At 38.0% G+C, this 27,108-nt stretch overlaps 1 protein-coding gene across 1 annotated transcript in view; it reads left to right on the top strand.

The window, feature by feature from the left end:
• The window catches only part of cpne5a (copine Va), a 120,429-nt gene that overhangs the window by 8,047 nt on the left and 85,274 nt on the right, over positions 1 to 27,108 (top strand). Inside the window, exons 2-7 of the mRNA XM_073819832.1 lie at positions 11,484 to 11,524; positions 16,852 to 16,898; positions 24,723 to 24,826; positions 25,844 to 25,883; positions 26,843 to 26,857; positions 27,015 to 27,091. Of these exons, the coding sequence (XP_073675933.1) occupies positions 11,484 to 11,524; positions 16,852 to 16,898; positions 24,723 to 24,826; positions 25,844 to 25,883; positions 26,843 to 26,857; positions 27,015 to 27,091 (324 nt within the window). The remainder of the gene's footprint in view (positions 1 to 11,483; positions 11,525 to 16,851; positions 16,899 to 24,722; positions 24,827 to 25,843; positions 25,884 to 26,842; positions 26,858 to 27,014; positions 27,092 to 27,108) is intronic.

The following is a 27,108-nucleotide window of genomic DNA, read 5'->3' as shown; positions in this document are numbered from 1 at the left end:
TGGCCCAACATGAGCAGGGAAGTGGAACGGTACGTCCAAGGATGTTCGGTCTGCGCCGTCAACACAACCCCACGCCGCTTACCCGAAGGTAAATTACAACCGTTACCTATTCCCCGCCGACCCTGGACACACTTGGGCATTGACTTCGCCACAGACCTGCCCCCCTCTCAGGGTTACACCACAATTTTAGTGGTAGTCGATCGATTCTCGAAAGCTTGCAAATTAATACCTCTCAAAGGTCTCCCCACAGCACTAGAAACCGCAGAGGCACTATTCCACAATGTATTCCGGAACTTCGGACTCCCAGAAGACATCGTGTCCGATCGGGGACCCCAATTCATTTCCAGGGTCTGGCGGGCCTTCTTCCAACTTCTGGGTACCACAGTCAGCCTGTCATCCGGATATCACCCTCAAACGAACGGGCAGACCGAACGGAAAATACAGGAAATCTCCCGCTACCTTCGGACGTACTGTTCCCAACATCAAAACACCTGGAGCCAGTATCTACCGTGGGCTGAGTATGCGCAAAATTCCCTCCGTCAAACCTCTACTGGTCTAACCCCATTCCAATGCATTCTAGGTTATCAACCAGCTCTGTTTCCATGGACTGGAGAGTCCTCCGAGGTGCCCGCGGTAGATCACTGGTTCCGAGAGAGCGAGAGGGTGTGGGACTCAGCGCACGTCCATCTCCAGCGGGCAGTACGGAGGCATACGGAACATGCCAACCGCCGTAGGTTACCCAACCCAGTTTACCTCCCCGGGGACCAGGTATGGTTGTCCACTCGAGACATACGCCTCCGGCTGCCCAGTAGGAAGCTGAGTCCCCGCTACATAGGGCCCTTCACCGTGCACTCACAGATCAACCCTGTCACCTACCGTCTAAACCTACCTCCACATTACCGAATCGCCCCCTCGTTTCACGTTTCCCTACTCAAGCGCCACACTGAACCCCTGTTCCCTTCCTCCACAGAGTCGGAGTCACCTCCTCCTCCCGACCCGCCAGAGATCCTTGGAGATAACATCTACCAAGTCCAAGAAATCCTAGACTCCCGGCGGCGGAACGGCCAGCTCCAGTACCTAGTGGACTGGGAGGGGTTCGGACCCGAGGAGAGATCGTGGATACCCCGTGACGACATCCTGGACCCGACTCTCCTCGAGGAATTCCACCGCCAACATCCCGAACGCCCAGCTCCCAGAGGTCGTGGTCGTCCCCGTCGCCGTTCTGGGGTGCCAGGAGTCACCCGTGGAGGAGGGGGTGATGTCACACCCTCTGCACGTTCCCTCAGCCCCAATCACCACGATCCTCCACCAACCAGCCAATCACCACCACAGCACACCCGTGAACCATCACCAGAATACTAATCACCGTCACCTGCACCGGCAATCACCACACCCTTTATATACCTACCTCTGCCACTCACTCATCGGCTGGTATCAAAGTTGCATGGATGTTTCTCTGTGGATCTTCTCCCCCTCCTGTTGTCTCTCCTGTGCTCCTCGTGGATTCTTCCGATGTTCTCCTGTGCTCCTCGTGGATTGCTCTGATGTTCTCCTGTGATACACGTTAATCGTGTTAAAGGGAAGTGACTATTACTAACGCTATGATCCTTATGAACTTGAACTCACCTGTTGTGTTTGTTTGAAGATTTGACCACAGAGACCTTATTTCACCCGATTGCACGTGTGTTGTACTGTGCACGTTTGTTAATAAATACCTTGAAAGATACTCACCTTCTCCCTTTGTGTGTGGTCGTGACAAATGTATGTACATAATAGTATCTGATGTATGAGCTGTAAATGCACAGCTCTATTATGAAAAAGGGGGAAGGGAGCAGCAGCTCATTTGCAATTAAAGAGACATGCACAAAAACAGCGTTTTTCTGCTTTTACTCAAAATAGGCATTTTCAAATTTATATATTAAATGATCTGTGAGGTATTTTAGCTGAAACTTCACAGACACATTCTGGGGACACCTGAGACTTTTATTACATCTTGTAAAAAGGGGCATAATAGGTCTCCTTTAAAAGCACCGAATCCATAAATACATTGGACATCAACAAAGCTCCTTGCTGCTGGGAAACATGGTTTTAGCAAGGGTGCCCTTGCCAAAGCCCACATGTCCCTGTTGTTACTATTCTCCGTGAGTAGCTCTCTGTGTTGTAAAAGTGGAGGAATAAAGTTGCAGTTGTTGGCAAGCTTCAGTTTCACTGCAGATCCACGTCCTCCTCTTAGTTGACCTTGCAGGTGAGGAACCAGATCATGGAATACATCTACATTCACTCTGCACCCCTCTGCTGCTAGACTCTCTAGGCTCTACTTTGCAGAGAAGGGCTCTGTCTGGTGGGTATTTGCAAACCTGCAGATGATTTACGGTTGGGGTTCAGCTCCATTCTCAGCATGTGACTTGATTCCAAATGGAGCCGCGGTGTATTGTAAGCCGTTATTGTTCTTATGCTATTCGTTCAGCTCCGGTGCCTTTTATTGCTGGATTTCCTCATCTGATTATATATGCTAGAAAAATGGAGCACCTTTGGTCCCAGAGCTGTGAATATTAGAACAGACGTTTACATATTCCTTAGTGTCCTGCTTCCAACATGCCTTCCTTCCTAGAGTTAAAGGTATCATTCTTCTCAAAATCAAAATTTGCTGACCCTTAGGCGACCAAAGGAACACTCTTAAAAATAAAGGCTCCAAAAGGTTGTTTTTGCAGTAATGCCATAGACAAACCATTTTTGGTTCCCTAAATAACCTTGAAGAACATTTAAAAAACCTTTTTCCAATATAAAGAGCCTTTTCTTTTATTTGAAAAGTTCCAAGGTTCTTCATAGAACCATTGGTGCCAATAAAGAACATTTTATTTTAAGAAAGTTTACCTAGACGAGTTTGTTTCTTCATCCTAACAAATTTGGAAAAATGTATCATTACATCACATGCTCACCAACGGATCCTCTGCAGTGAATGAGTGCCGTAAGAATTAGACTCCAGATAGTTGAAAAAGCATCACAATAATTAACAATTAATCCACAAAACAGTCCATCAATTAACATCTTGTGGAGTAAAAAGCTTCATGTTTGTAAGATGCATATGCATCATGAAGGCGTTTTAACTGTAAACCATTGCTTCTGGGCAAAATAGAGTCCATAATCTATAACAATGCTTCCTAAAAATGAAAAAGTCCCCATCCCCTGTTGTCCTCTCACATCAAAATCCACAAATACATTTGTTTAGAACTGCTTTGGACTGTTTTATTTTGTAAACAGTGCTTGATTTGTGCATATTTCTCTTCTGATTTGGAAGAGATGACTTTTTCACTGGAGAAAACAATATTGTGGATACAGGACTTTTGAATTTTTTAGTTTAAAATGTCTTAGTGATGACTTTATTTATTACAAACACAGTTCTAGCTTCACAAGACATTATTTTATGGACTGGAGTTGTGTGGATTACTTGGAGATTATTGTGATGTTTGTGAGTCTCATTCTGACGGCACCCATTCACTGCAGAGGATCGATTGGAGAAGTGATGTACTGCTAAATTCTCCAAATCTGTTGTGATAAAGAAGCAAACTCATCTGCATCTTGGATAACCTAAAGGTGAGCAAACCCAAATTTTCATTTTTGGGTGAACTATTCCTCCAAATTCTCCAAAATGAAAAACAATCAGGTCTGATTTTGCAGATGCTACTTGAACTTTAACTGGTGAGGAAGGAAGTATCCAAGGTGAGACTGAGAGAAAAAAAATGTAGAAAGATGGATGGATGAATAAATTAACTGGATAGATAGATGGATGGTGAGGTCTTCAGTGTGTGATAAAGATACACAATCAATGCCAAAAGATGTGAGAGGCCGAATGAGGCTCGGAGATTTACAGTCATTATGTATTCACACTGTAATCTACTGCAGAAGTGATTGTGTGAGTGTGTGTGTCCTAGTTGATGCATTGTTTTCATCCAGACTCTATTCCCATCTTTTTGTCCGGTTTTTGCAGTGATTTTCGTCTGCAGGATTGATTGGCATAATTGACATCTGGAGGAATCGACCGCCATTACACTGCGGCAGTAATTTTGAATCTTTAAGAATAAACAAGTCTTCGATATGGCCAATGTGTGATTAAATTGAAATCATATGTTGGTAGATAACAGTTTTTAGGAGGAGGGACCGAGTGTCTGACCTCTGCGTGTCACAGAGGGAAGCGCTTAATATGGTGAATAGTCTAACAGATGTTGAGGAAAAAAAAAAACAGCTGCTGAACGGGTGGATGGGCTGGGTGAGAGCTTGGCCAGTTGTTAATTGAGCTTGCTGATTTAGTATGCGTATATGTGTTAGTAGAGCGAGTGTGGGTATGCCTGTGTTTTGACAGAGGATGGTGTTGAATCAAAGAGCTCAAAACGGCTGTCTCACAAACCCAGAATTCTCTTGTGTGCTGTTCTGGAGCATCGTGTGATGTGACAAAGATACTGGGAATAACAAGAGGCTTGTCTACACTTGCAATTCAACTCTGATCATTATTGGACTTATTCGGTTGAGTGCGGCTGACCCTTTATTGAAATCAAAACACATTGATTGGCATCATAGTTTTGAATGTTCATAGTCAAAACAACAACTCATTGTGATGTGCGAAATATCAGCATTGATGCTTTTTCATCACTATTAGTTTTTTTTTTATAATATCATCAATGTTTTTGGTTGTTATTGTAATGTTATTTGTTGTTTTTATTTGCTGAAGACCATGTTTACTCTTTGGTTTTCTTTAATCAAAATATAATAATTTGTTCCAAATTTTTTATCTTCTTCATGAAGGCACTGACAGGTGGAGCACCACTGCAAACATTATTTAGTGTAGCAAACAGAGATGGCAGGGAGGTCAGTTTTTGCCTTTTTCCTTGCGTGACTTGCATCACTTTTCAAAACTTTCCTTACTTTGACCTTGGTTACTCTGATCCATTTCTCAAAGTTTTTTTCAGTAAATTGACAGTTTCTGTGGTAATTATAATTTTGCATTCCTCTACCTAGTGTAAGAAATATCATTATTTGCATGAAAAACAACAAAGTGCATTCTCTGTTATCACATTAAAGGATTAGTTAACTTCCAGAATAATATTTTCTTGATAACTTACTCACCCCTATGTCATATTCATGTCTTTCTTTTATCAGTTGACAAGAAATTAAGGTTTTTGAGGAAAACTTTCCACAATTTTTCCTCCATATAGTTGACTTCAGTGGGAGCCAGTGGATTAAATGTCCAAACTGCAGTTTTAATGCAGCTGCAAAGGGCTCTACATGATCCCAACCTAGGAATAAGGGTTTTATCTAGCGAAACGATTACTAATTTTTTTTAAAAATTAAAAATGTATGTTGTGTATGTTAACCAGAAATGCTCGTCTTACACAAGCTCTGCGTTACGTAATTATGTTGAAAACATCAGCTAGTTAAACGCGTGGTTAGTTAGAGTTAGAGTAGGGCAAAGTTAGAATAGAAATTGTTGTTTTATCTTTTTTTGTAAAGGCCGTTTGACTTTCTTTGCATGTTCGCTTAACTGGATCGGTACTTCAGCCATCATCCTGTGTGACCTTTCCAATGTGACTACATAATGCGTGAAGTTGTGGATGGAGAGCTAGTGCAAGAAGATTTGTGGTTAAAAGGATATAAATTAGTATTGTTCTAGAAAATGACCAATCGTTTTGCTAGATAAGACCCTTATTCCTCGGCTGGGATCGTGATGATCCCTTTAAAGCTGCTCTGAAACCGCAATTTGGACCTTCAACCTGTTGATCCCCATTAAAGTCCACTATATTGAAAAAAAAATACTGCAATGTTTTCCTCAAAAACCTTAATTTCTGTTTAACTGAAGAAAGAAAGACATGAACATCTTGGATGACATGGGGGTGGCAAAATTATTAGGAAATTGTTGTTTATGAAGTGAACTAATCCTTGAATTTACTCTGATATAACTCATTGTGGATCACAATTTTTTTAGGGATGCACAATGTAGTGGGATTATATGGCAATATAGTTTATGTACATTATATACAGCACAGTCTTAAAAATAAAGGTTCTTTATTGACATCGATGGTGCCATGAAGAACCTTGAACATCCATGGAAACATCAAATGCAGAAAAGGTTCTTTATAGTCGAAAAAGGTTCTTTAGATTTTTCAAATGTTCTTCAAAATGGTTCTTTTAGGAACTGTTCACTAAAAGGTTCTTTGGGGAACTAAAAATGGTTCTATGGCATCACTGCAAAAACACCCTTTTGGAACCTTTATTTTTAAGAGCGTACACTACAGAAAAAGTCTTATGCTCACCAAATCTGAACTTATTGTTCAAAAATACAATAAACATAGTAATATTGTGAAATATTATTACAATTTAAAATAACAGCTGAATTTTCTGCAGCCATTACTCTTGTATTATCATAACATATTTTATTATCAGTAGCTATGTTTCCATAACCTTGTTTTTATGCATCGCATCAGAAACGAGTGATGGAAACAAATTCAAACAAAATTCCCTTAATTCGCAAAAAAGTTTCACTTGAGTTTTCACATGAGTTGGTTTTTGACTTAATACTTGCGAAAAGGGTTAATGTGAATAATGGGAGATGGAAACACATTTGCTGAATAAATCACTCTGTATAAAAACGTCACGTGTCTGCTTGCTCTGAGGCGCAAGTAATTTATTATATATGAAAATTATTATATTTAGTGGCTTCTCCTTCTTTATTAGTGATATATAGTGCCAGTTTATCAGGAAATGACGATTTTTTTCTCCTTGTCTTGTTGGATGGAAACGAAACTTACTCGCAAATGTTTTATGCGATATTCCAATTTTGCGCATAAGTTAAATTCACAACTTTGAATGGAAACCCAGCTAGTGTTGAAAACAGTTGTGCTGCTTAATATTTTTGTGCAGACTGTGATACACCTTTTCAGTTTTTAATTAATAGAATCTTCTAAAGAATTGAAATTTTATACTTTTGTAACATTATTAATGCTATTACTGTCACTTTTGATCAATTTAACGCACCCTTGTTGAATAAAAGTGTTAAATTCTTTAAAAAAATTATTGATCTTAGATGTCTGAATGGTAGTGCACGAATATTCATAAATATTGCATCAGAGCTGCTGGTTATTCAGCAATGAGTCATATAGTCCTTACAAGTGGTGTAGTATGATAACTAATGTCTTGCTACTCTAATTACTTAATCCCACAATTACCAACACTTTTTAATTACTTTAAAGCGATTTTCTCTTTATTGCGCAATATGACACTTCATTAATATCTGACCCGCTGAACCATTGTTTTATTATTTGTACTGTCCTCTGTAATCAAACACTCAACATGTCTATTCTATAAAGAGGTAACTCCACTTAAATGAGCACCATAGATCAGGATTTGCTGGGTAACGGTGATTAACCATCACATTAGTTGCGTTTACAAGCTATTGAGCGAGAGACATGCAAAACAAGACCGTTGGCCCTGTGGCTTCTGACTTCACTAAAGGTTTTTGTGGAGATTTATGCCTGGTTTATGAACAGCGCTTGCCATGATTTAATTACGCTGTTTCATTCTTGTTGACGAGCTGGAAAAATGCTGACACTTCTGTTCTTCTGTAATTACTCCTCATGGAAAAGACAGAGGGATTGTAGATCATATTGCATTTAATGAAACACTATAACAGGAGTTCCTAGGTCTTAGAAATGGCACAGGACCTGTGAGAGACATTCTAATAATGTTCTGTTTGCTTGCCACTGCCCAGTGTGCTTTTAGTTGACAGTTAGATGGAGCCCTAGGACGTTAAATTACACCCTGCTGGCCATCTTTTGTTTTGACTCATGGGAAATGTTCTGCCTGGTGTTGTTCATTCTCAGTCCTGCTCTTGGCTTTGTTCAGAGTTCATCAAATAGCCATGGTGATAAGCACTCTCCATTGACCTGAGAGTCTGTCACGGTGGTAATTCCCTCTGTCAGGGTGGTCAGACTACAAGAGTTTTCATTCCAGAGGACATGATGAGCGGCACGATCCTTTCCTCCACCTCCGGGTCTGTGGCTTCGGGCTGAGATGCACTCTGAAATTTCTCTTTGCCCCTCTTAACCAGATAGCGACTTGAATTACTTTTTTCTGCTTCTTTGAACCAATGAGGATTCATTGGCTGGCTGAGGAGTTTAGAATCTATTTTGATCCCTCCGGCTGAAATAGCTTCTCCTGCATGAGGGTGCCAATTACAGTGCCACTGGGTTCTGGGAAAGCGTGGGTGAGAAGGGGATTGGATCACAAGTCCAATAGTGTCAGACCACTTCCTTAGCAAAGAGAAAGAACTGATCTGTGGTGCTAATATCCCCAAACTGAGATGTGTTATGGTATCACAAACATCAACACAGAACACTATGATCCAGTGCAAGAAGTGTTTACTATGAATGTTTATTGATTAGAGATAAACACAGAAGAGGGCCAAATTGTGAGGAACTGAATCAGTTTATCTTTTACACTGTACTACACTCTTAAAAATAAAGGTGCTTTAAAAGGCTCTTCACAGCGATGCCATAGAAGAACCATTTTTGGTTCCACAAACAACCATTCAGTCAAAGGTTCTTTAAAGAACCATCTCTTTCTTACCTTTTTATAATCTGAAGAACCTTCTTTTGTCACAAAGAACCTTTTGTGAAACAGAAAGGTTCTTCAGATGTTAAAGGTTCTTTATGGAACCATTTAGACATAAAAGGTTCTTCTATGGCATCGTGAGGCACTTTTATTTTTAAGAGTGTAGTTCATTGTACTATCAAAAACACTGTAATTCAAAACTACCCCCTCAGTGAAAAAAGACCATTTATTAAAAAATTAGTTCACTTCCAGAGTAGAAATTTCCTGATAATTTACTCAGCCCTATGTCATCCAAGATTTGCATATCTTTCTTTCTTTAGTCTTTAGTTTTTTTGAGGAAAACATTTTAGGATTGTTTTCCATATAGTGGACTTCAGTGGTGTCCAACGTGTTGAAGGTCCAAATTGCAGTTTCAGTGCAGCTTCAAAGGGCTCTACACGATCCCAGCTAAGGATTAAGGGTCTTATTTTACAAAATGATTAAATCATTTTCTAAAAAAAATTAAAAACATTTTTTTAAGAAAATTGCTGATGGTTTTGCTAGATAAGACCCTTATTCCTCGACTGGGATCGTGTAGAGCCCTTTGAAGCTGCATTTAAACTGTTTTCCCCAAAAACCTTAATTTCTCTTCGACTGAAGAAAGAAAGACATGAACATCTTGGATGACATAGGGGTGAGTAAATTACCAGGATTTGTTTTATTCTGGAAGTGAACTAATCCTTAAATATTAAGCTGCAGAAACCATATATATAATCATTTCTTTAGTAGTATATATGTAGACCTCAGAAAGAAAGCATGGCATGACAAGCAAGGCATTGATTAATGATTTATGTGTAAATGTATGATTAATGTCCTGTCTTTTATGGCTAAATTTAAACCTTTCTGTACGAACCTCTCACATTTAAACTGCAGTGTTCTAGGGTTCCTTTTAAGATGTAGTCTTGTCTCAAAGCCCAAAGGAGTTAATTTGAACTTACGGTCTGTGTTTGAACATGACATATCTGTCAAAGCCTCTATACGTTCAGACATTTAAGCCCATTTCAGCAGACTATAGCATAATGGCTTTCCAGAAGCCTTTATTTCAACAGTTTTAACAGTAGGTCACTAATCAAAGAACATTGTTGATTCGCTCTTTAGTATTGCAAATGTTCAGCTTTTCAACCTTTCGGATGTCTGTATAATTTATTAGAGGCCTTTTTAAAATACAGACAGAATAGAAAAACACATGGCTTCAAGTCTAATTGATTTTTTTTAATATGAGTTTATCTTGTTTTTATAACGCACTGCTTGGGTGCAGTTGAATATTTGCTTCTGGCATTAAAGAGATAGTTCACCCACAAATTAAAATCCTGTTATTAATTACTCACCCTCATGTTGTTCCAAACCTGCAAGACCTTTGTTCATCTTCAACACACAAATTAAGATATTTTTGATGAAATTCGAACCCTGCATAAACAGCAACACATTCAAAACATTCAAGGCCAAGAAAGGTAGTAAGGACAATGATAAAATAGTCCATGTGACATCAGTGGTTCAAACTTAATTTAATAAAGCTACAAGGATACTTTTTGTGCACAAAGAAAGCAAACATTACTTTATTCAACTGTTGAGAACAAGCATTGACTGACACACGAAAAGAAATTGTTGAAGACAAACTCTGTCCATAAATAAACTTTTTTAGGTTCTCAAGGCTGTATAGTCCACTGGTGAAGGATTGAGAGACTACTTTCAAATGTTTTCAGTTGCAAGAATGTTTAATAAAAGTAACTTTTTTTCCGCATTTGATACGACAGCACGCATTAACAATGTGTAGCTGACACTCATCTGTGTTCGAGAACACAATTTCTGCATTTTCAAACAGCCATTATACAGTCCAAAGCCACAAATAAAATTTAATTAAAAGCCAGCTTCTCTGACATTGATATTGTGACAGAAATTGGATATTTTTCAAGCCTGTCGAATCAAATCAAAGTTTTTTTTGTTGTTGATTGCTTTCATTGAGCCTGTCTCAATTTACTAGGTGTACGATAATGTGTTTATAGTGATTTTCAGACTCTCAGAGAGTTTATTGAAACGCCATGCCAGGATTGCTCTCTGATTCAACATGCTGTGATTCAACAATCCAGTTTATGACAATTAAATAGATGCCAAGAGCTAAATGGAATGCAGAACAGTTCAAATCTGCTCTTTTTGATCATATCTGTGCATGATTTTTATATTATCATGTAACAACTGTAAAGATTGTGACTTTATGTTTTGAATCATGACTTGTCATTTAGTCATTTAGCAGATTGTTTAATTCAGTAGTCTCCAGTGAGCAGTTAAATGAAATCACAGCGGCTCACTGAGAATCTGTCATTTCAGCTCACTTTTGAACCCAGGTTCATTAATCAAGGAGACATTCTGAGATTATCAGACTAACTTTCCAGTTCATGATGGACCCCTACCTGGAATCTAAGTGGCAGCTCTTGAATAAATCCCCTAGAAAGACCCAACCATGAGACTTCTACAGCATAATTTGTGTATATGAATGTATGTTTTATGAAGCATTCTTCTATTTTTTGCTCTGGTAATGTTGTTGCAGCCATACGCTGCTCCTTATGCTTTCGAATGGATCACTGAATTTTTGGAGTGACTGGAGAATAAGGATGAAAGTGTGTCTAGCTTCAAAACAAGTTGAGAAAATGACAAAAAAATAATGTCAAGATGTTTTGGTTGCTGCTAATGGAAGGGAATGGATGGTTTCTGAAATAACATGTAAATGAGAGCTCCATTAGGTGTATTTGTGAGGACTTTGTATCATTTTATGCCTGAACTGTTTGACCGAAGTGACCTAGTTTGTTAGTCCTTAATTGACTCTCTTTTTCTCTCTGTTTCCCCAGAAACCTGTTAGATCGAGACACGTTCTCCAAGTCTGATCCTTGTAAGTACTTCTCTTTTTTTCACAGCTGGAGCACTTATTTTTGAACCTAAAATCTCTATAAAATCTCTTTTTTTACACACATTCAAAAACTCAGTATCCAGGCTTCGTACCTCACTGACACGTTGTTCTCAGGTTCGGTCTCTTCCACACACCTCTCTTCGACTTTCTTCTGCTTTCCACACTTTGCCTGCAATTTGTCTACTCTGCTATTTCTCCAAGTTGCCTAAAACACATGCATAGAATTTGCATCACAATGTGACAGCTTTTCCTCACTATCAACAGAAATGCAGAAGTACTTAATATATGCAGAGCATGAGCTCGGCCCCCTGAATACAAATGCTTCATGAGTCATGGGGACATTCAGACCTATGTACAGTAAATCTCTCGCTGAAGACATGGGATTAGAATAGAGAACAATGGGTCAAATAGTCTGGCCACCTTTGCAGTTCTAATCTTTGCAAGAAGAACATTTATTGCTTAGACGTTGCTCTTTCATCAAGGAAACTTAAAGGGATAGTTCACCCAAAAATGAAAATTCTGTCATTTATTACTCACCCTCATGTCGGTCCAAACCTGTAAGACCTTTGTTCGTCTTCGCAACACAAATTAAGATATTTTTAATGAAATCTGAGAGCTTTTTGACCCTGCATAAACAGCAACACAACTGAATTTTTTTATGGCTGTGATACTGTAATTGTATGAAGCTATGAGAATATTTTGTGCGCAAATAAAACAAAAATAATCACTTTATTCAACAATTTCTTCTCTTCCGTGTCAGTCTATAGTGCGCATTCACGAGAATTCCATGTCGCATGCCACTGAAGAGAAGATATTGTTGAGTTATTATTTTGGTTTTCTTTGCGCACAAAAAGTATTCTTGTAGCTTCATAAAACTACGGTTGAACTGATGTCACATTAACTATTTTAACGATGTCCTTACTACCTTTCTGGGCCTTGAATGTGGTAGTTGTGTTGCTGTCTACACAGGGTCAGAAAGCTCTTGGATTTCATCAAAAATATCTTTTTTGATAAGACGGACAGAAGTCTTACAGGTTTGGAACAACATGAGGGTTAGTAATATTATTTTCTGGGTGAACTATCCCTTTAATGTTTAACATTATTAAATGATTAGAATTCTGTTATGCTTTGTTTGACCCTCATGCTCCACAATGTTGTATGAGTAAAACTAATAACTTTGAAATTAACTTTTTTATTTTCCTTTCAAAAGTGTTATGTACTCTTGACCCAATAAAAATTCAGTAGGTAGATATTGACTCTTCAACCTTATGATGAATCCCAAAGCAAGTGTGAACTTTATGCCTCAATATACTCACGACAAAGTTCTTTTCAGTTATTTATTCAGGTGTAAAAAGTTTGACATATGCAGCAATGCAGGGATGACTGTGCTACCCAAACTGCTAAAAGTGGTGTTTAGATGAATATTTAAATATGTGCTGCACTTCCCTTTCAATAACAAAACAAACACAACAAAAACTACATTGGTGAGAAAACAGCAGTTAAGAAAGCATCTGATTATAACAATATAGATGTTTGCACAAGCTCTGCAATGTGCCTCTCCAGTGACGTCCAGTCATGTTTATTTACTTTAAGCAGCTTTACAGTACTAAAGTGTCAGGCCTTAACCACACTAATACATTTTAGTTTGAAAACGCATTGTTTTCTCTCTATGTTGGCCTTCCGTCTACACTGAGACAGTGTTTGTGTCAAGGAAGACTGAGCTTTTTGAAAACGCTTACCAAAGTGTATATATTTGAAAAAACGGTTTTAGTGTTGTAGTGTGAACTATGAAAACTGAGGTATTTGAAAATGACGCATGTGTAGTCATGTGAAGCTTATTGTACTAATAGACATCAGGTTATACAGCTATTGTGCCTGTTATTTGCTATTCACTTTCACACTGTTGCTAAAGATATGTTACTTTGAATGGTCTTCATATCACAGTCCTGCAGAGATGACAGAAAATTTACTGACAATTGCTGCCCTGCAGCAAAACATGAGGGCAGTTGCATATCAGATCAAAAGTATAATTGTGAGCGTGACATGGGCGCCAGTGAATGGTGGGATATTTTTGTAAATAAAATGATTATGCCCGAAGAATTGCATGATAATGTATATGTCTGTTTCATCTGTATATCATCTCAGTGTGCTTTTTATGAGCTTTTACAAATTTAACATTTTCAGATGTTTCAGCGTGGATGAGAAACATTTTGAAAACACTTTTAAGCGTTTAAAACAAAAACAATGTTTTTAAATGTTTCTTGGATTAATGTAAACGTATAGCTTCAGTGTTGCTTTTAGTTACAACTTCATATTATGAAGCAGCTCTCCAGTGTAAAGCTAGAAAATATTAAATCTTTTCATTGTTGACTGCAAGGTATTCAAAATAGAGGTAATGAGATAATTATGTAATTAAATGTTTTTAAGAGATAAGTTAATTAAATGGTGAATGAGAAGGTCTCTTTGTCCATCATTCCATTTTGTGTGCCAAATATATTTATTTATATTATAAAAAAATCATTATAATTTTATAATAGTAATGTAATTGTTTGACATTTTCAAAAGCTGACCAAGCCGACTTCAAAGAACTAGCGGCGACAAAAGCCGACGGTGTTGCCACCTCGCGTCAGCAACATCTAGACCAAAAAGCTGCACCTGAACAAACCGCTGAGACTACAGCCGACTGCAAACTAACATGTGCATTTTGCGCCTGCATGAGAAGAATAACTGTCTACATCAGCAGCTATCAATAGTATATATTTGTCATTTAAAATGAGAAACTGAAACAAGGATATAAACAGATATACCAAATGTAAACAAAGCAGCACGTGCATACCATTTTAAATATTAGTTATGTTAATAACTTTATTCATTTTAAGCGACTCGCTTAATATTCCCATATTAGAATGCTTGGGAAAGATCACGTACAGTAAGGGAAAAAATTATTTGATCCCCTGCTGATTTTTTACGTTTGCCCACTGATAAAGAAATGATCAGTCTATAATGTTAGTAGTAGGTTTATTTGAACAGTGAGTGACAGAATAACAACCCCCCCAAAAAAAACAAAAAACAAAAAATCCAGAAAAACACATTTAAACAAAAAGTTATAAATTGATTTGCATTTTAATGAGTGAAATAAGTATTGGACTCCTTTGCAAGTGACTTGCAATCACAGAGGTCAGACGTTTTTCTTTGTTGCCTTGGCCTGTGTTTTGGGACAAGCTGGAATACCCATCCATGAACCATTTTCAATGCTCTGGCTGTGGGAAAGAGGTTCTCACCCAAGATGGTACATGGCCCTGTCCATCTTCCCTTTGACGTGGTGCAGTTGTCCTGTCCCCTTAGCAGAAAAACTCCCCCAAAGCATAATGTTTCCACCTCCATGTTTGACGGTGGGGATGGTGTTCTTCTGGTCATAGGCAGCATTCCTCCTCCTCCTCCAAACATGGCGAGTTGAGTTGATGCCAAAAAGCTCGAGTTTGGTCTCATCTGACCACAACACTTTCACCCAGTTCTCCTCTGAATCATTCAGATATTACTGGATCACAGACGGGCCTTTTCATGTGCCTTCTTGAGTAAGGGGACCTTGTGGGCGCTGAAGGATTTCAGTCCTTCATGGTGTAGTTCTGGGCTGATTCCTCACCATTCTCATGATCATTGAAACTCCATGAGGTGAGATCTTGCATGGAGCCCCAGACTGAAGGAGACTGACAGTTATTTTGTGTTTCTTCCATTTGCGAATAATCACACCAATTGTTGTCACCTTCTTACCAAGCTGCTTGGCGGTGGTCTTGTAGCACATTCCAGCCTTGTGTTGGTCTACAATCTTGTCCCTAAAATCCTGGGACAGCTCTTTGGTCTTGGCCATGGTGGAGAGTTTGGAATCTGATTGATTGATTGATTGCTTCTGCGGACAGGTGTCTTTTAAACGGGTAATGAACTGAGATTAGGAGCACTCCCTTTAAGAGAGTTCTCCTAATCTCAGCTCCTTACCTGCATAAAGGACACCTGGGAGTCAGTAATCTTTCTGACTGATAGGAGATCAAATACTAATTTTACTCATTCAAATGCAAATCAATTTATAATTTTTTTGAAATATGTTTTTCTGGATTTTTTAAATTCTGTCTCTCACTGTTAAAATAAACCTACCATTAAAATTATAGACTGATCATTGCTTTGTCAGTGGGCAAATGTACAAAATCAGCAGGGGATCAAACAAATGTTTCCCTCACTGTAACATGATAACAGCCTTCTGTTTGTGCTGCCTTCATTTACTTATTAGTTTCCATCACTTTCACTTTAATTCTCGGTCACTGACTCTTTTGCTAAACTGAACATACAATCAGAGTTCTCACTCATGCTGAATCGGGCAAACTTCCACAGACGTGAACCTGATGAGAATACACCAAACAAACTAGCCTGACAGATGCTCACTGATGGCTCGACGTTGATTGTCGGCTTTACAGTTTGAGGTTTAGTGGAGTCAGCTGGTTCAAATAAACTGGGTACTGAACCATCTTTCAAGAACAAGCATTTTGTGAATTGGTTGAACTCCCTGAGATTAGAAAAGCAGTCGTCAGTAAAATGTTTGAGGGTGGGTCAAGTTATTTGCGCCTGGCCAACGTAGAACATAAGCAGTCATTATGAACATTATGTAAATGTGTTACCCCGTGACGTGCAGCCGCCATGGAAGTGGGATTCAAATTACTAACATCTGGTTCAGGCTGTTCAGAGTCGTTTCTTTCTTTTGGTGGACAATAAGTTTATTTATCATGCACTGTTGGCTTTGTAGATATTTTTCATTCACATACAGCTACATTTCACACTGCATGAAAGGCAATAATCGAATTTGCATAATAGGAGCACTTTAACTAATTGGAAAAGCTAAATGAATCAAAGCTTAAAATCGAATCGATCAAAGCCTGCAGATAGAATAATGTGAAATAATACATTCTAATAATCATTAGATTCTTAATCAGCAAAATAATCATTTGTTGCAGCCTAAATTGTAAAGAAAAATTAAACATAATTGTACAAACCAAATAATTGGCTTTGGAAGAATTTAATGAGAAATATTGTGATTTCTTCCAAAATTCTAACAATTTAAGCAGGAAACTGCTGGTCTATAAGAAATAATTAAGACACTAACAAAGAGCCATCGTTTGTGACGTTTCTTTTCTATGGGCTACTAAGCTTTTCATTGTTCAGCTGTCATTCAGAGATGCATCTACAGTAGCTGCACCATAAAAGCTTTTTCTTAAAAATGAAATAGATGCTGATTTCTCTTTCTCCCTCTCTCTTTTTCTCAGTGTGTGTTCTGTACACTCAAGGAGTGGAGTCTAAGCAGTGGCGTGAGGTAAGTGTCCACATTCGCGAACAAACCTACAATCAGCTCTGACACAGACTCCCTCATTTGCCCTAATCAGCTCTGCATATCCTCTCTGTTTCTCCGCCCCCTTCACTCTCTCCCCAGCCCTCTGGTGCCCATCACTGCCCATTGATTCTCCTGATGAATATTCATGAAAATGTCCCCATGGCCCAGAGTGATTGACTGTTAAGATGATTGTACACTTTCCGTTAGCGATTAGCATTAAAGTCGATCTGGCTCGAAAGTTACAGGCCAATGCATTTGTAATGCTTCCCAGCTCCCTAAACGTGATTTTTCACACTTAAATTGCGTTGAGCTGAAGGACCCGGCCCTTGAATTTGGCAGGTCATTGCAATCAGCTGAAAATCGGACATCCTCAGGCTATCATATCCATCACTGAGCTAGCAAAAAAAGCCTTGAGTATGAAAAATCGCATTGCGGTTCTCTTAGTTTGTGTTTGAGGCCGTTTTAATTGAATACCTTATTAGCAGGTGACAGTTGTTCTAGCAGGTGTTCTCAAGGCCGACGTGAATGCGTCAAAGCGGTCGTAAATGTCAGGATGTGCACATGAGGAGCTGTAACAACTTTTTGACCCAAAATAAAACCACAGCAGTGTCGATCTTCCTTCTTCACAGACGGTTTTGATGGAACACCTTTTTCCTACGATGAAAGGCGACAGCTTACATAACACAGAGCGGGTTGCTAACTCCGATTAGCTGCGTAGACTCTTTCTCCATGCCTCTGCCCATGTAAGATGCCTCTTGTTTGGGTATAATACCAACCGCTGTGGAAAAGAGGCAGTCAAGCTGTAAAGGATTGATAAGGATGGAGTTTTCTTTGTGCGTTTTTCTGTCTCAGCAGGAGATTTGGGAGTATGTGTGTCTCTCTCTTTGTTACTAACACACAGCATAAGCGCCTTACTTTGACTGAGTGATTGTGTCCATGCTTCAGCTGCTGTATCCCACATTCTTTTTTTTCTCTATATTTAATTGTTTACTCATTAATAAGCAACAAACTACTGCATTTTGCATTAAAGTGATCTTACCATGGATATAAGTGTTCTTAGGTGCAGAATCTCCTTAAATGTGGGCTATAGTAAAATTTCTGTCTAGAGTAGCTTAATGCTTTGAACTAAATTGTATAAAACAAAGAAACCGAAAAATGCTCATTATTTACATAATTTACCCTTCATGTCGTTCCATAAAACCTGTATGACTTGCTTTCTTCTGTGGAACATAAAAGAGAATATTTTCAGAAATAGTGGGAGTCAGTAGTAGCCAAAATTGTTTGGTTACCAACATTCTTTGAGATATCTTCTTTCATGCTCAAAAGAAGAAAGAAAGTCATTCATGTTTGGAACAACATGAGGATGAGTAAGTGATGCCAGAATTTTATGGTGTTAAACATGAATGATATGCTTCAACTACCACGCTCTTCACATATATGAGCTGTGATTGCAGATTGATGGACAAACAGAAAAGTCATCAATGTCTTTTGCATGGCTAATCAAAAAAATCCAACTAATAGGGATATTTTTTGAGTGTCCAGTAAAAAAGGGGACATCGGATGCAAAATTCACTTTTACATGGTGTTTGCTTATAAATGTGTCTTAGCAGTGTGTGGAATCAACCACTGTTCAATGATAAAAATACATTCACTCCTTTTTTTTAAATCCCCAGAAAACTTAAACAGTCTAGTTTTGATTCTCTGAGCAGTATGACATCATCCTACTCAGGCTCCGCCCACGACGGTTGATGGTCACTCCCGTATTAGCATATCTCCTCCCTCAGCCAGTTGTATGTTGTCCGCCATTTTCTCTGTGCTCGAGCAGCTGTAGCAACAAAAATGTTTTGTAAGCAATGCAGGTGTTTTGTAGTTGTAAAAGTAAACATAAGAGCCTTCATTTTCTCCTGACAGCAGAGCCACTTGAGAACGCAGTTTTGTTTTTGAAGGTAATGCGGCATCGAAAACAAAAAATGGAAGAGAGGGGTGGGGTGAGCAGTAGCTCATTATCATTTAAAGAGAAATGCACTGAAACAGGTTGCTGTGAACAGAGCTGTTTTTGACTAGGTAAAAAGGGTGTTGTTTTACACAACCATTAAGGAATTTTAGCCAAAGCATGTTACAGACATTTCTGAAAGAATCATACCAACTTGTGGAAAATGGTTATCTAATGTCCTCTTTAAAGTTGGATGGATTCAAAATTTTTGTCAATGTTTTTATTGGGCCTCAGCTGGAATTTTTTTTTTTTTTTTTTGGAAATTGAATTCAACAATATCGCTCCAGTTTGTTGTTGCGGTATTGTTATTGCTGTGTTGCGGACTTTCCTATTCTTACGAAATTAGAACAAATATTAAAATGTTATAGTCATATTTATCTTCTTCAGTGTGGGTTCTGATATACAGTTGAGGTCAAAAGTTTACATACATTTTAACAAAATAAGAGGGATCATACAAAATGCATTTTATTTTTTATCTACTACTGACTTGAATAAGATATTTCACATAAAGGACATTTACATATAGTCTACAAGAGAAAATAATAGTTGAATTTATAAAAATGACATTAAAATTAAAAGTTTACATGCACTTGATTGGTAATACTGTTTTGATCCACAGCTGTGTTTTTTTGTTTAGTTATAGTTGTTCAAGAGTCCCTTATTTGTCCTGAACAGTTTAACTATCAGTTGTTCTTCAGAAAAATCCTTCAGGTCCCAGAAATTCGTTGGATTTTCAGCATTTTTGTGTATTTGAACCCTTTCTAACAATGACTGTATGATTTTGAGATCCAATTTTTCACACTGAGGACAACTGAGGGACTCATATGCAACTATTACAGGTTCAAACGCTCACTGATGCTCCAGAAGAAAACACAATGCATTAAAAGCTGAGGGTGAAAACTTTTGAATTTGAAGAGTAGGCTAACTTTAACTTATTTTGTCTTCTGGGAAACATGTAAGTATCTTCTGTAGCTTCTGAAGGGCAGTACTAAATGAAAAAATATGATATTTGGACAAAATAAGAAAAATGTACACATCTTCATTTTGTTCAAAAGTTTTCACCCCTGGCTCTTAATGCATCGTTTTTGCTTCTGAAGCATCAGTGAACATTTGAACCTGACGCTGTGAACCAGTCTCTCTTGTAACGTTAGAGGAAGCAGAAAGCCTGTGCTTTGACTATAACTCAGCAGCTGGGTTGTTTAATCAGAGACAGGCTCAACCCAACAGTTGGGTAAACAAAACAAAAAATTAATAACCCAATAGAATGACGCAGCAGCTTAGTTACAGAAAAACTACCCAGTACACGGGTAGAAATATTAAAAACAACCTAATTAAATGACCCAGCAGGCTAAACCCAGTATTTTAGTGTGTGAATAGGCCTTAACATACAAGAAACAGCTGGTCATGAAAAACTCAAATATCTTATCTGTGACGTGACAAAGTGAGATTTTTTTCCCTTGTAATATTATTGACTATTGAGAGTCAGAACACATGATAATTATTTTCACTTTTATTTTAATTATTTTAATCACAGTCTGTTTCAATTCAAGACATTTTTTTAATTAAAGTCATTGATTTGTTTATCCTACTTTGCATAAGATCATTTCTTTCCATTCTGTGCATCATAATTAGCTTAAACTTTATTTATGCACCTGTTATGATTTCACACTCTTGTCTTATCACTGCTATTGTGAGGTTCAAAATGTCAAAAACGTCAGCCGCCCCAAACCAGACAATGTTGTGTTTTATCCTTCTCTTTTTTTCCTGAATGTGACCTTGTGCTAATGCTCCTGTAGAGTTTGTTTTGCACAGCAGTGGTCTGAACAACAGGTTTCACCTCTTTTTCACTGTGCCTTGGCTGCCTCTTTAACACTCAATGGGGGGTAAAGCTTTTTTCAAAAGCAGTTTGGTGATTTAAGTTAAATGTTTTTCTTTGCATCTCCTCTCCAATGGGATTTCTGTCCAAAAGCAGTTGTGACAAAAAGGTTGGAAACCAGTGAAATGCTTGTAGAATAAAGCACCATGTGACAAACCGTAAAAGGCTTTATGGCTTTATGTACAGCAGCAGGTCAACAGAATGATTTATAACAGATGTAAAGTCAGACTGTGAGGTCGTATTAGCAGTACATAAAGCATTATGTTATGAATGCTAATGACTCTGTGCTCTGCTATCACAGAGCTTTGCTTGAGAGTGTTCTGTCATTCCTAGCCTGTGCAATTATCAATGTTTATGGCCTTAATATAAATTCATCCTAATTTTTATAGATTAAAGACTGTTATTTGTGGTTCCAGCTACGTGATTTGGAAATTATCTTTAATTATGGAAGTTTCTGCATCTCTAAACTACAACAGAGAACATCAGACATGCATGCCTCAGGCACTAGCCATATATTGCACTGCATGTTTGTGAGCTAGTCAGTGTGTGATGATACAGTGTCTGTCTTTATCATTGACAAGAGCACTGTGGGATGGTCTTTACAGTATGTTCAAATCACCTTATCATTCCCTTATCCCTCATAAGCCGTCTCCTTCATTTCTGCACGGCCAGGGTGTTGTAACACCCTTCTGGTGATTCATTTATTTATGCATTTCTCATCTGCCTCATCTTGTTTAATTATTCATGGGAAACACAATTAGCTGAGGGAGCGACTGCAGAGCATCCTTCAAGAATACAGTCAAAGACGACAGGCTTCTCTAATCTCTTCTCTTCTCTTCTCTTCTCTTCTCTTCTCTTCTCTTCTCTTCTCTTCTCTTCTCTTCTCTTCTCTTCTCTTCTCTTCTCTTCTCTTCTCTTCTCTTCTCTTCTCTTCTCTTCTCTTCTCATCTCTTCTTGTATATTATCATTTGCTTTTCTTTATTCATTTCTGTATTCCTTTCCTTTCCATCCATCCTTCTTTATTATTAACCACATTACTTTCACTTCCTTCCTACCTTTTTCTTAACCACATTTCCTTCCTTCCTTCCTTCCTCCCTTCCTTCTATCCTACCTGCCTTCCTTCTTTTTCTTAAACATATTACTTTCATTTCCTTCCTTTCTTCCTTTTTCTTAAACACATTACTTTCATTTTCTTACTTCCTTAATTTCTTTCTTTTTCTTAAACACATCCATTTCTTTCCTTCCTTTCCTTTTCTTAAACACATTCAATTCCTTCCTTTCTTCCTTCCTTCCTTCCTTTTATTAAACACATTTCTTCCCTTTCCTCCCTTCCTTCCACCCTACCTTCCTTGCTTCCTTCCTTCTTTTTCTTAAACATTACGTTCATTTCCTCCTTTTTTCTTAAAAACATCCACTTCCTTCCTTTCTTCCTTCCTTCCTTTAAACACATTACTTCCCTTTCCTCCCTTCCTTCTACCCCATTTTCCTTCCTTCCTTCTTTTTCTTAAACATTACTTTCATTTCCTTCCTTTTTATAAACATATCCACTTCCTTCCTTCCTTTCTTTTTCTTAAACACATTCACTTCCTTCCCTTCTTCCTTCCTCCCTTTTCCTTAAACACATCCACTTCCTTTCTTTCTTCCTTCCTTCCTTCATTTTCTTAAACACATTTCTTCCTTTTCCTCCCTTCCTTCTACCCTACCTTCCTTTCTTCCTTCTTTTTCTTAAACATTACATTCATTTCTTTCTTTTTTCTTAAACACGTTCACTTCCTTCCTTCCTTCCTTCCTTTTCTTAAACACATTACTTCCCTTTCTTCCCTTCCGTCTACCCTAACTTCTTTCCTTTCTTCTTTTTCTTAAACATTGCTTTCATTTCCTTCATTCCTTTCATCCTGCCTTCCTTCCTTCTTTTTCTTAAACACATTACTTTCATTTCCTCCCTTCCTCCCTTCCTTTTTCTTAAACACATTGCTTTTCCTTCCTTCCTTCCTTCCTTCCTCCCTTTCTTTTTCTTAAACACATTTACTTCCTTTCTTCCTCCCTTCTTTTTTTAAACACATTCACTTCCTTCCTTTTTCTCAAACATTATTTTCATTTCCTACCTTCCATCCTTTTCTTAAAACACATTACTTTCACTTCCTTCCTTTCTCCCTTCCTTTTTTAAAACACATTCACTTCCTTTCTTCCTTCCTTAATTTTTCCTAAACACATTAACTTCCATCCTTTCTTCTTTGTTTTTTCTTTCCTTCCTTCGTTACTTCCTTCCTTCATTTTTCCTAAACGCATTACTTTCATTTCTTCCCTCCCTCCCTCCCTCCCTTCCCTCCTTCCTTTCTTCTTTTTCTTAAGCATATTATTTTCATTTCCTTTATTCCTTCCTTCTTTTTTCTTAAACACATTACTTCCCTTTCCTCCCTTCCGTCCACCCTAACTTCTTTCCTTTCTTCTTTTTTTCTTTTTTTAAACATTGCTTTCATTTGCTTCCTTCCTTTCATCCTCCCTTCCTTCCTTCTTTTTCTTAAACACATTACTTTAATTTCCTCCCTTCCTTCCTTCATTCCTTCCTTCCTTTCTTCTTTTTCTTAAGCATATTATTATCATTTCCTTTCTTCCTTCATTCCTTCATTCCTTCCTTCCTTCCTTCTTTTTTCTTAAACACATTACTTTCATTACCTCACTCCCTTTTTCTTAAACACATCCACTTTCTTTCTTCTTTCCTTTTTCTTAAGCACATTCACTTTCTTCCTTCCTTCCTTCCTTTTTTAAACACATCCACTTCCTTTCTTCCTTCCTTTTTCTTAAACACATTCACTTCCAGCCTTTCTTCCTTCCTTTTTCCTCCCTTCTTTTCTTTTTCCTAAATACATTACTTTCATTTCCTCCCTTCCTTTTATCCTACCTTCCTTCCTTCTTTTCTTAAGCATATTATTTTCATTTCCTTCCTTCCTTCCGTTCTTCTTTTCCTTAAACGCATATTACTTTCATTTCCTCCCTTCCGTCTATCCTCCCTTTCTTCCTTCCTTCCTTTTTCTTAAAAATATTACTTTCATTCTTTCTTTCTTTCTTTCTTTTATTAAACACATTACTTTCATTTTCTCCCTTCCTTCTATCCTACCTACCTTCCTTCCTTCTTTTTCCTAAACGTATTACTTTCATTTCCTTCTTTTTTCTTAAACACATTACTTTCATTTCTTTCCTTCCTTCCTTCCTTTCTTGCTTCCTGTCTTCTCTCCTTTCTTTCTTTCTTCCTCCCTTTCATTTTTTCTTCCTTCTCGTTTCCTTTTCCGTCTTCATTTTTCTTTCCTCTGGCAGAAGATTCTAAAATGTTCACCCACCCTCTCTAATTTCAAACTCTGATTTATGTTTCTTACATAAAACCAACAAGGCACACATTCTTGCAGAGACAGTAGAAGACGAAGCAGAGCTTTTATCATTAGCGGATCGAAGGCCTTTTGCATTTCCAGAGGATGTTACACAAGGAATGTATTGAAATGTCAATGTTTATGGTTGCACAGTAATTCAGATGTAGCACAGAGAGTCGAAGCCAAACTGTTATTTGTACATTAACATAGAAATCACAGCAGCTTACAGTACTGCATGTGCTCTGGTGAATGAATAGACCGCCATTAAAGTGACATCCCAAGCATGAGCCCAGAACTCATGAATATTCCTCAATATTTATTACTTCATTTGCATGCAAACACTCACACACACATATGTGTCACACATACGTACACATTACTGATTCTGAGCAGGGGTTCCTGTTGTTCATTAGCAGAAGAGATACATCACCTCTCAAAATACCACCTCTTGCTGGCCTAGATTTTCCTAAGCCTGCAAAGTCACAGGAACACAGCAGTTAATGGACTGAACAGAGATGTAGATTTGAACTTTTTCATTCCCATGTTGACATTCTCTCTCTCTTTTTGTGTAGTTTGGGAGAACTGAAGTCATCGACAACACCCTGAACCCCGACTTTGTGAGAAAGTACATCCTGGACTATTTCTTCGAGGAGAAGCAGAGTCTCCGCTTTGACATGTGAGTTATTCCCTTTGATGCTGACACACAGGAATCTGCCTCGCTCTCCGATGAGCTGTCCCACTCCGGTCTTTCTGCTCTCGCTCTGTTTGTCTCCCCCTCTCCCAGCGCGTCCTTCTTGGTAATTATTGATGCTGCTTCTCTCTTGACTGTCATGTGTAAGGGGCTGGATCAGTGAAAGGGTGATAAATATTTCAGATGAGTTTTATCCCCAATCTTTACGCAGCCGTTCAAACACAAATGTGTGACGCTGGATCCCAGATGATTTACAATGTGTTCTTCCCTTCCTGCGCCTGACTGTCCATCTCACTCTCATTCACCTTCTTAAATGGGCTCTGCTGAGTTGAAAAAGGCCTGCTGCACTGCAGGCTGGACTTAATTGGAGAGTTCAGTGTGCTGTCAGCGAGAAACCTTCCACGTTTATGCCGATTCCTGCTTATACCAATGCAAATATTCACAGAGCCAACCAGCTGTGCCCCAGAACTGCTCTTCCACTCAAAATTTAACAGCATCCAGAATTTAAATGCAGTCTAAGGGTGATTTGATTTAAAGGGAAATGTATCATTTTTTTCACTAGTAGCGAAATGAAATTTCTAAAATGACAGTATCACCTACAGTTTGGGCAGAATTATAATGGCAACCAGATGCAAATTCAAATTTGGTTGTTAAAGTGACAATGCATTCTTGATTTATTGTGACATACATCTGAGAGTAACATATCATTATGACATTTTGATTAAATATTACGAGGTAATTTTTAAAAAAAACATGAAACATGCACAGATTAATTGTTCTCAATATCTATGACATGCATTTAGAAGATAAATGTGAATAGGGGAAATTTTCATTTCATGCTGACTTTAAGAAATGTTCTCTGCAAGAAATCAAAATATTAACTTTATGGATGAAGCACAGATCAAATAATGTGAGGATGGTTAAGCATTCCTCTTCATAACACATAAAATGGAAATGCCATCATTTAACAATACCAACTGAAGCTGTTGTGTTGGATTTCAGATATGACATTGACTCCAAAAGTCCTGATCTGGCCAAACATGTGAGTGTATAGAAGCACTTTGTATTTGCATGTGTGTTTGCTTGGATGTATATAAAAGTTCTTTGTGTTCATTGGCGATTGCACTCATATTTTGACATGCATGCTCTTCATTCTGCGTTTGGTTTTATGCAATCTAAAATGATTGAAAATTATATTTAGTGCCATTATTGAAGCTGTGCAAAACTGAAGAAGAAGTGAAATCAAACACTCTCTTGGGCTTCTCAAGGTTCTGAATGTTTCCTGCAGTGTGCTTTAATATCTTGGGAAATACAGACAATTTGTTCTCTATTAAACTGATTAAAGACAAGCTAAAAATATAAAATGACAGGATATTAAGAGATGTTTTCATGAAACACTTGCAACACTTTTTTCATCTTAAAAACAAAGTCATTATCAGAAACTTGTTGTCTTTGTATGCAAATTAGACTTCAACAAATTAGACACAAAACTGTTTGCTTGGTGCAATTAATGAAATATTTCATACATAAATTATTATTTTTTGTTATTACCTTATATAAAAGATATGTAAATGTTATCAAATTATAGGTTGCATCAATAATTGATTTGCATAATTATATTCAATAAAAACAGGTACCAAAACTGCACACAGCGTAAAAAAAAACTCTCAGTAGGGGCAAATTATGAAATTATGATTTTGCATAGAACCACCCGAATGTTTTGTGTGTGTGTATCTGTTCATTTTCATTTTTCAGTGGAATTCAGATTTATGATTAGTTTTTCTCGCTTTTTTTTTGTAATCTGTGATCATCGTGGGTGTTTTTCCTCTTCTCTCTTCTCCAAGATCCTTTCTCACTATTCTCTAACTCTAGTTTTTTCTCTTCTATCCTCTTCGGCCTGACTTCTTCAATTCGTTTTTTTTTTTTTTTTTTGTCTTTTTTGGTTACATGATATGCTCTGTTGTTACTGTTATATTTGCGGCCTCACCTCCCTACTGGAAGCCCTCCGATTTCAACGTACGTCTCTGCCTTGCACTCCTAGACTTTTCTCTTTACCTGTACAACTCATTTATACCCAGAACCACCCTGACTTTATTTTCTCTCTCTTCTTTGCTTCCTGTGTGCCTATCCCATCTCCTCTGGGCCATCTTTTGTTCGGGCCACCCTTCTGTAGGACTTCCTGGGTCAGACCTTCTGCACTCTGGGTGAGATAGTGGGTTCACCAGGCAGCCGTCTGGAGAAGCCTCTCGGGTAAGAAGCTAATGTAC

Source organism: Garra rufa, chromosome 15 (assembly GCF_049309525.1).
Source record: "Garra rufa chromosome 15, GarRuf1.0, whole genome shotgun sequence".
Lineage (NCBI taxonomy): Eukaryota > Metazoa > Chordata > Actinopteri > Cypriniformes > Cyprinidae > Garra > Garra rufa.
This window is presented reverse-complemented; position numbering and strand designations above follow the sequence as displayed.